General features: G+C 33.2%; 1 protein-coding gene across 3 annotated transcripts; it reads left to right on the forward strand.

Annotated features, from left to right (window-relative positions):
• Nucleotides 1-362: 362 nt before the first annotated feature.
• LOC112416513 (uncharacterized) lies at nt 363-4,274 on the forward strand. Of its 3 annotated transcripts, XM_024770528.2 has the most exons (4): nt 363-714; nt 811-930; nt 1,417-1,724; nt 2,455-4,274. In XM_024770528.2, exon 4 carries the CDS (start codon nt 2,468-2,470, stop codon nt 3,968-3,970), a length of 1,503 nt encoding a protein of 500 aa, XP_024626296.1. In that variant the 5' UTR covers nt 363-714; nt 811-930; nt 1,417-1,724; nt 2,455-2,467; the 3' UTR covers nt 3,971-4,274. The 3 variants fall into 3 exon arrangements, with proteins under 3 accessions (XP_024626296.1, XP_024626295.1, XP_024626297.1); XM_024770527.2 differs by lacking the exon at nt 1,417-1,724 and having other exon boundaries at nt 364-714; XM_024770529.2 differs by lacking the exon at nt 1,417-1,724 and having other exon boundaries at nt 364-714; nt 856-930.
• The last annotated feature ends 5,895 nt before the right edge of the window (nt 4,275-10,169 follow it).

The following is a 10,169-nucleotide window of genomic DNA, read 5'->3' on the forward strand; positions in this document are numbered from 1 at the left end:
CTTAGAAAATTCCTTGTAAAGAGATGCATTAGAAGAACCAAATATTTTATCATCAACATATATCTGCACAACCAGAATGTCTTTCTTAAGAGTTCTTCCAGGAGGTTGCTTGACATACACTTCTTCTTCAATGACTCAATTAAGAAATGCACTCTTCACATCCATTTGATATAATATTATGCCATGATTCACTACTAGAAAAAAGACATTTAACATCAAGGTATTCACATCAGTGGACCAATTTCTTGATGTCAAAAGCAACGCGGTGGCATTTTTGAAATTATAGTGAACTTTGCCAAAGGATTTCACATCAGTGGAAAAATACCTGAAGGGAGAAATAATTATTAAAGAATTTTGACATCAGCGGATAGAATACCTGAAGGGAAAAGTCTATCACACTTTTACTTACTTTCCCTTTTCTTTCTCTTTCACATTCAGATGCGTTTCAATTTTTATTTTTCATCGTTCATATCGCTCGTTCATCTCGTTCATCCTTCATCTTCACATAAACCCTAAATCTCACTAACCAAATCAACAAATCATTCCGAACCCTAACTCCTCAATCTCATTCTCGAACCCTAACTCCTCAATCTCAAACCTAAATATTAAAATCCAATCTCGAACCCTAATTCAATCTGTTCTCGAACGCAATTCGTTCTCATTCACTGTTTCCAAATGGATTGGCCATCGTGATTCTGCAATTCGACATTCACTGTAAGTTCTTGAACCCTAATTTGAACTCGTTTTGGTCCCAATTTATTTTGATACTAAGTTCTCATTCACGTGCATCTTTTCCATTGTTGTTCTCAGTTGGAAGTTGTTATTAACACACATCTCCGATTTGTGAACCCATAGCTTTGAAAATATCAGAACTGGTGTTCTCAGTTGGAAATTGTCATCCTCATTTGCCGTTGTTCTCGTCGTACTGCCGTAAGTTCTCACCGTGTTGGTTTTAGTTTTGTTTTGCTTTGAAGGAATTTCAATTTGTCTGTGTTCTTTGTTGAGGTTTTTGTTGAATGGGTTTTGTCACTGTATTTTGTTTTATGTTTGTTTGATTTGTGCCTAAATTATGATTTTTTGGGTTACAACATGAAAATTATGAAATTGAATTATGATTTGTTGGAGAATTATGAAATTGAATCATCAAACCACATCTCAAATGTTGATAGCGTGCCTCTATCTTGAATGGGTGATGCAATTTGTATTAAACTTTTCTATGCTTTCTCTATACTGTGTTGATTATATGAATCATTTATTTTGAAGTATATTAGCCTTTTTTTTTAGAACCCCTCTTAAATTAAAGTATACATTCTGTTTTGACTGATGCACTCTGAACACAACTTTGGATTTTGATTCTGTTATTATATTTGGTTTTTCATTGTGTCTTGTTGCCTTCACAAATGGCTACTCACCTAGTGAGGTGTAAACTGGTTTTTGAGGGGCAGCAGGGGTTCTGTTTGGTTCCCTGATTTTCTGAGCTCTTACTTAGTACTCTTGTCATGTTACAACACAAACCAATGTGATTTTGGTACAAGTCAGGAAAATGGTTATGTAGTTTTGTAAACACAAAGTCAGAGACAGGGCTCATCAAGATGAATAGAAGCCCAAATGAATCCATTCTGTTAACATCAGAATGGTCTCCAACTAATTGAAAGGTGTAGTAGAAGTCATAGTCACGTAGCCAAATTAACCACGAGAAAACAACTACATATTACATCAAGAAGGTGAGGCAAAATGCATTTGTTAAACTATTAATTAAAATAAATTTCATTTCTGGTATGATTTGGAATATAAAGGAAAAATGTCCCTATCTAGGATACAAAGCATAAAGCATTGATAATATTAAATACTTATGTCCTTCCTTCACAGTTCTTTTTGTTATATCAACCTTTTTCATTCGAACCTTTTGAAATGTTACCGCAATATGGAATAAAAAATGATGCATCAACCACCCAAATATAGAATATCAATGAAAAACACTAACTGATAAGATAACATTATATTTCTTGTCTAGCTAGTAGAATAAGTAGTTTGATGTTGAGATAATTGATGTTCAGTTCATTTTGTCCATTATGTGCATCCTGTTGTTTTTGTCATATTTTTATCTGGAGTGGTTTGAAGCTATTGTTATATACTACCTCCAGTCCTATTTATAAGAAAAAGTTAACTTTTTAGATTCATTCAATAATTGATGTACTTAGCCTAGAAATAGACCAAATACATCAACTATTCAATGAATCAAAAAAGTAAATTGTTTCTTATATATAGGACCGGAGGGAGTATTATTATATTGTTTAGCTTTTTGAACTAGAATTGAAACAATATTACTATAGCAAACCAAACATAACAATAGAGAACCTATGCACCGTGCATGATGAAAATAGAGAATGCAAATTGAACTAGAATTGAACCAAAAAGAACCTATTCGTTAATTTAGTATGTGTTAATTTTCAGAACGTACGTAGTCATGGATCGTAGGTGGATGAAAGCTTATCGGTTAAGTGTTGAGTATGATAATGGAGTGACTGAATTTCTACAGTTTGCTGAAAAGAATCTTCCTAACACTGAGGGACTTTTTCCTTGTCCTTGTGTTTCTTGTGGGAACCGGGACCCAAAACTTAGTAAGGAAAAAATTAGGGGCCATCTAGTTTCGGTAGGGATTTGTCAAAATTATACCCAATGGATATGGCATGGTGAAACTATGATGCCAAGTGTATCCCAAAGAGAGGAAGGCAGTGTAGATATGGATGATAGACTTGAAGACATGATACGTAATGTTGGAGAAGAATCTTTCAAGAAAGCGCATGTGTATGATAATTTACGTAAAGATAAGGAACAACCTTTGTACCCAGGATGCACGAAATTTTCCTGGTTGTCAATTGTGTTAAGATTGTTTAATTTGAAGACAAAAAATGGATGGAGTGATAAAAGTTTCACTGAATTGCTTCAATTGTTGACAGAAATGCTTCCAGAAGGTAACACAATTCCGGATCGTCATTACGAGGCCAAGAAAGTATTGTGTCCAATGGGAATGGAGTATGAAAAAATACATGCATGCCCAAACGATTGCATCTTATACAGAAAAGATTTTGCAAACCATGATCAATGTCCAAGGTGCAAGGTGTCACGCTACAAAAAGAAAGATGGTGATTCTAGTGATGAAGTCAACACAAAGGGTCCTCCTGCGAAAGTGTTATGGTACCCACCAATAATTTCAAGGTTCAAGAGATTGTTCTCTAATGTAAATGACGCAAAGAACCTTAGATGGCATGCAGAAGAGAGAGAAAGTGATGGAAACATGATTTCCCATGTAGCTGATTCTTTGCAATGGAAGAAAATTAATTCTTTGTTTCCTGATTTTGGAAATGAGAAAAGAAACCTTAGACTTGGACTTGCTACTGATGGAATGAATCCGTATGGTAATCTAAGTTGTAAGCATACTTCATGGCCTGTTCTCTTGATAATTTACAACCTATCTCCTTCGTTGTGCATGAAGCGTAAATATATGTTGTCGATGATGATTTCGGGCCCATACCAACCCGGAAATAACATGGATGTTTATTTACAGCCATTGATTGATGATTTAAGACTTATGTGGGAAAAAGGAGTTGATGTTCTTGACGCGTATTCCGGTGAACATTTCAATATGCGTGCCATGTTGTTTTGCACCATCAACGACTTTCCGGCATACGGTAATTTGAGTGGGTACACCGTTAAAGGGCATAAAGCATGCCCTATATGTGAGGTTAACACATGTTATCATCAACTGAAACATGGAAACAAGACTGTTTATCTTGGGCATCGAAAATTTTTAGATCGTTATCATCCATATCGTAAGTTGAGGAAAGCTTTCAATGGAGAACCGGAGTATGGTGTTGCTCCAATGCCCTTGACCGGAGAGGAAGTTTATCAACGACAACAAAAGGTAGAGGTTACCTTTGGAAAGAAACAAAAGAAGCCTAATTGCTAAATTGAGGAATAGTTCAAGGGAAGGTTAAGGAGCAATGTGATTGATGGTTAAATTGACATCACCTTAAATTTAGAATAAAAGTGGAGAATTGTTGAATTTTAACTCAAAGTTTGATGTTGGTGCTTGATGATGGAATAACATATGATATTTTTAGCTTTATTTTTAGTGTAATTATTTGCATTTGAAGGAAAATTGAAAGTCTATTTGAGGAGTTTTCAATGGTTTGAGGAACTTTTTGTATTCTTTTTAATCGATTCATTGTAATTTACTTTTATCCTAAATCATGCAACTCCATAGTTGTTGAGTCTTTTTAATGAGAAATCATGTAGATCGAAAAAACAAGATATTACACGACGGATCGAGGATAAGAAGACGAAAATTCAATGATCTTAGAAGTTATTTGAAGACAATACAAAGTGAAGATAATTCATTTCAAGTTCCAAGGGATTAAAAGATGAAAGAACGGCCGAAAAAGGGTCGTAAGCTGCTGAAATCGCACATGAGGGGAGTGCCTCATGAGCCTCTGCGGATAAAGCCACCCACCCTTCACATGGGATAATATTGTCTACTTCCCCATGTGCCCCTACGCACCAAACCATGTGCCTCACGTATGGACACGGCCTTGATGTCCATTTTTCTAGTTTTCCAAGTTGTTTTTGGTGGAAAAACTCTATTTTCACTCTCTTAACCCCTAAGTAGTCATCCACTATGAATAGAGACTCATGCACATTATTTTATTCATTTAGAAAGCTAGCGGTACAAGGCAAGGGTCAAGCATCAAGATCTTCATCCTCCTCTTGTTCTCTCTAAGATATGTTTTTCTATGATTTATGAGATAGCAAGGCTATTGATCCTTTAACAATTGCCGCTGGTCCAAATCTTTGATCAATTTTAAATATAAAGTAGCCTACGGTGATCTAGCATAATTATCGAGCTTAAACTACTCTGAGGTTGTCATGTCTATTTGATGTCTTCAACGTGTAGTGATTGCCATTTTATAGATGCAAAGAACTAGTAAGACATGATTATCATGCAACTTGTAAAATTTCATATTTCAAGTTTGGCTCTTATAAAATAAGATTTGAAGGATACTTTTTCTAATAAAGGGATTGTCATAATAAGATTTGAAGGATACCTTTTCTAATAAAGGGATTGTCATAACTTATGTTGCTGTGAAACTCTATTTATTACGAGCTGAATTTGAATGAAGACATCATACCACTTTTGACCTTTTATGGAAACGAAAATTCGGCGAGACTCGGACTTGAAACTATGAAATGCATGATGCTTATGCAAAAATAGACACTTTTTTTTTTTAAGGATTTGTCAAAGTAATTGGAAACATTATAGAGGAACGTGATTTCATTTGAAAATTGTAAAGATATTGCAATAGGTTCCTTTTTCAAAAGGTAAGAACGAAACCAAGGAAAAAGTTCTTAATAAAAGCTAAGGCTTAGTTAAGATTTTTGAAGTTTGAATTTCTTGGTGTTCTTCCTTTCAAGGTCCGTTCATATGTGATGTTTGCAAAAAACTTGTCTAAATCCTTCGATATTTGATAAACAAAAGTTGTTTATGAATGAATGCATGTATGCATGATAATGTTGTACAAACGGTGAAAACATGGTGCGGTTTTAGGTCCATAATGATGGAGTCAAAGGGGTAAACACGTCATTTGGTAGGGACTATGGTTTCATTTGTACCTATATCAAGGGTTCTACCAAGTTCCAAAAGTTTTCAACCACTTTCGAATATTTATCGGGTGACGGGACTACTCCCATTCCAACAATATTCGTAGGAAAGTCTACTTTGGATGTAGTATCGCGTATCAACCAATTCAAGACTACTCTTGATTAGCCATCACACTATGTCCTAAAAGGCCAAGATGGGTTAATGGTAACTAAAGGTCCTCAACTTCGACGGTCGCATGAAAATACAATGCCAACACGACTACTCATGCCAACATAAATTACTTCCAAGATCCCTCTATTGAGTGGGATTATACCACATGAACCAAAACACGAGACTTGACTCTCGAAAAGGCACTTTGGTTATACCACCATCCTATCTTATGTTTCCCTCAAGCCCGGGTGTAGGACTTATCTCACCACTCACGTTAAGAAAAATAGGAAGAAGAAGGAAGAACATATATACACGTATTTCCATCTTTTATTTTTTTATATTTATTTTAAGCAAGTTATAACATAAAGAATTAAATAAAGCCAAGTTAGGCTCAACCCTCTTAGGTTTTCCCCAGTGAAGTCGTCATTTCTGTCCCGTCATTTTTCGGAGATCAAGGCTATTTGATTAGCGTTAACTCACTAATTATTTCACGACTGAACATTTAATTTTTTTCAAAAGAAAGTGGAAAAAGGTTCAAATACCACATTTTTAAAGATTAAGGGTTCGAAGGTTGGTTATATTTAGGGAAGGTATTAGCACCCTAAATATTCGTAGTACTCTACGAGAACCTCTTGATTTTATTTATTTTTTGTTCTATAACTTGCTAGCTTTTTTTTTTGTTTAAAAGAAGGAATTAAAAAGTAGTGATTAAAAGAAATACTGTAAGGGATCAAAACCTCGTAGTTCGGGGTAGAAATACCGTTTGATTTGTTTTGTGATTTTTATTAGTTTTGAAAAAGGTTTTAAAAGAAAAGCCAAGTGGCAAATAAGATTTGGTTTGTATTTTTTAATTTAAAAGAAAATGGACTCAAGGTATGATTAAATTGATTGAAAGTTTGATTATGAAAAATAAAATAAAAAAGGATCACTTGATTTTGGAATCAAGGTTTATTATGATAATATTTTCGTGATTTTGATTATTTGCATGTTCTTGTTGTTTTTAGATTAATAAATGAAAATTAAACTAACGGAGCAAATAAAAGCGCGTGGATTTTTGTAGTGACGTTGGATCACCACAAAATCTCTAATCTAATTTTGTTGCATTTTTGGATATAGTATATATATATATATATATATATATATATATATATAAGGCCGTAAAGAAATAAAAGAACACACACTTTTCTTATTTATATTTACATTGGACCTAAATACATTCTAATTGCTGAAAAATAAATAACAATAATTTAAATGTTAAATAGAAATAAAATAAAATGCTGAAAAGAAATAAAATGCAAGAAAATAAAAGAAAGGGACAACCGAAGGGACAAAAATTACCGAAGGGACAACATTTCGAAGGAACTTTTCCAAATGGACTTATTTAGTGGACAAGCTAAATAGGGAGAAGAGAGAAAAGTTCTTTGACAACTCAAGAGAACTTTTGGTGTCTGAAATTGTGAGGGATGATGGCTCTATTTATAGATGAGGAGGTTGATAAAAATGGAAAATTGGTTTAATGAAAATGATGGACAAAATTATAGTGAATTTTGAAAAAGAAATGTTAAAAATGATTTATGCCCTTCTTAATCATGTTTCTATTTAGGATCATTCTGAAGATCAGGGCAATCGGCAATGAAATGTCCAGGCTTCTTCAATTAGAAAAGGAACCTGTATAATTGCTTTGTGTCTTTCTTCCTTCTCTCTCTGTTTTTATCCGCTGCAATTAGTTCTGAACATCACTTCAGAAGTAGAACTCTATCTGCTTCTGATCAGTGTTAAAAATGACTTTGTTTTGCTGTCATAGTTACTAGTATTCTGTTTAATTTACTTTGCTTTGTTGTCATAGTTACTTGGATTTGTTTTTATCTTTAAGTTAATAATCCCTACTTCTTAGGACTTATTAGTGGGACTTAGTTAGTTTTCTCCACATTCCACGTTTTTGTTAGTGGACTGAGTTAGTGGAGTAACTTAATTTATTTTCTTTCTTTGTAAGGCTTTATATAAGCTACTATTGTAGTTGAATAAAATAAGAGAGCATTCCCTTTATTTTATGTTCAACATAACAAGTGTAGAATTGGTTTCAAATTTATTAATTTTAAGTATTGATAAATTGGAAGAAAAAATATTAATTGTCATGCTTTGTTAATATTTCCAGATGGAATAAATGCATTTGCAGAAACAACGAGGGAGAAGTGACATGCAAAAATAACTAACATGGTAGTCATGCTATTATTTTTATTTTTATTTTAAAATGATATACGCAACAGTTTACATGCATGGTCTTATATGAAACCGTGCCTAAAAGCTCACATCAAAATCGTGATCTAAACTTCACACTGAAACCGTGGCATGTGCACACGTTAGAAGCGACCGTTTCCATTTTGGAGGCCAAAAGTGCAAAAAACGTGGTTAATGGAATAGGCAACGGTCGCGTAAACCACGCCTGCTAAACCGACGCGTAAACGTTTAGGCAACGGTATTGGGCTTTCAGTAACGGTTTTGCGTCGTTGCCTAAAATGAAAAATGGTGTAGTGACAGTTATCGCTGGTCCAAATCTTTGATCAATTTTAGGAATCCTCAAGTCTTATTTACTCAAGTTTTGTAGAAGTCATCAAAGAGTTATGTTGAAACAAATAGAAAGACATCTTTTCTTTATGGTAGTCAAATTCAAGAAGGGTTGAATGTTGTTTTCTTTATAAAAAAAATTAACAGAAAGTTAACGGTGTTAATATGGAAGGAAGTCGTTTGTATATTTGATTAAAACTTAAGGAAGGTTAGTGTAAGTTTTAAAACTAGAGGCTGTGTTGTTGTCATTTTAATTAATAGACTTTATGAGAGGTGAGTGTAGTTTTCTTAAATCCAAATAATATTGCTTTTTAAATAATGGTAAAAATTGAATTAAAAAAATTATAACATGTTCTATTCTGTTCACTTTCCAAACAATTGAACAAGTAATTTGTTCTGCTCCATCGTATAATAATCAAACAATGGAATGAATTAATATTTATTCCATTCCGCCGTGTTCCCCTTCATTCTACTTTGTTCCATTATATTCCGTTGAAGTATATTCCATCAATCCAACCGGAGAATAAGGGTATGTTTGGATGGAGGGTTTAGGAGGGGAAGGGAGGGGAGGGTTTACTTTTCATTTTTAAATTACAGACACTATGAAATGTTTTATAAAAAGTTAACCTATTAACATGATAAACAATCATATAATACTTAAATCACATTTAATTTATTTTAAAATTACATGTTATATAGATAAAGCTTATAATTCAGCAATTTTAGGTCAATTAAAAGTTAACCTACTTTGTCCCTAACGATTATTGCGCCAAGTGGGGCACGAATGAAAAAGCTTATAATTCAGCAATTTTAGGTCTATTATAGATAAAATTTATGAGCAATAATTAAACATGCTAATATCTAAGTTGTCCTGCCCTGAATGTGGTCACAAATTAACAAAATGGTCAAAATACTTTTTCTAATTTTTTTTTTTTATCAAGTAAAGAAATGCAATAAAATTTCAAGAGCTGTCTGAACCACATACAAGCTTGTGACTTGTCCATACTTTTTCTTTTTAAAATAAGACGTTTGGAGCTTTCTCCATGACTGTTATAAATATCTTAGATGCCAAAATATTCTAAAGACTTCACCAAGTCTTCGTCTTCACTCGGGCATGCAGTTTATATTCTTCTTTAATTAGACCGTGATTTTTGGTAAACAAGACATATGTCAAATTCAACTACATATAAATGTTTTCTTTTAAAAAACCAAATTCTTGCTCAACGAAAATGATATCGAGAATCGAGCCTAAAACTTTGAGTGGAGCATACTCCAAAACAACACCAAACAAATAAATGTTAAACATTATGAATGGTAAATCAGACTTGTTGTGTGGTAATCTTTCTTCTGTGTGTTTTAGTAATTAGACAAACATAATCAACATCAATAGCTTGAAGGACAAATGTGTCGGACTCAAGGAAGTGAAGATGGAAAGTAAATTAAGGGTGTGATTGTATGAAAGGTTTAGGAAGGGTGTGAATGACTTGCTTTTTGTTTTTGAAATTATGGATATTATAACATATTTTTTAAATAAATTACATGTTCATGAAATATTATATGGTCATATATCATGCTCTTATTTCAATTTTTTAAAATATTGACTTGTTTCACTAACGTCGTCCCTCCAAAATGATGCAACTACTCTCTCCCAAATAGACCGTAAAAGTCTAGTGTAAAAAAATATGAGTGGTCGCCAAATGTTTTGAAAGTGCTAAAATAATTACAAGCAAATTATAAGCTATGAAAATAAGAAAAATAAATAACAATAAAAGAAAAACAAAATTGTAATGGTAAA

The sequence above is a fragment of the Medicago truncatula genome, chromosome 7 (assembly GCF_003473485.1).
Source record: "Medicago truncatula cultivar Jemalong A17 chromosome 7, MtrunA17r5.0-ANR, whole genome shotgun sequence".
Classification (NCBI taxonomy): Eukaryota; Viridiplantae; Streptophyta; class Magnoliopsida; order Fabales; family Fabaceae; genus Medicago; species Medicago truncatula.

What these genes read in the sequence shown, in the direction of transcription:
- LOC112416513 (XM_024770528.2), top strand. Translation starts at nt 2,468, where the DNA reads ATGGATCGTAGGTGGATGAAAGCTTATCGGTTAAGTGTTGAGTATGAT.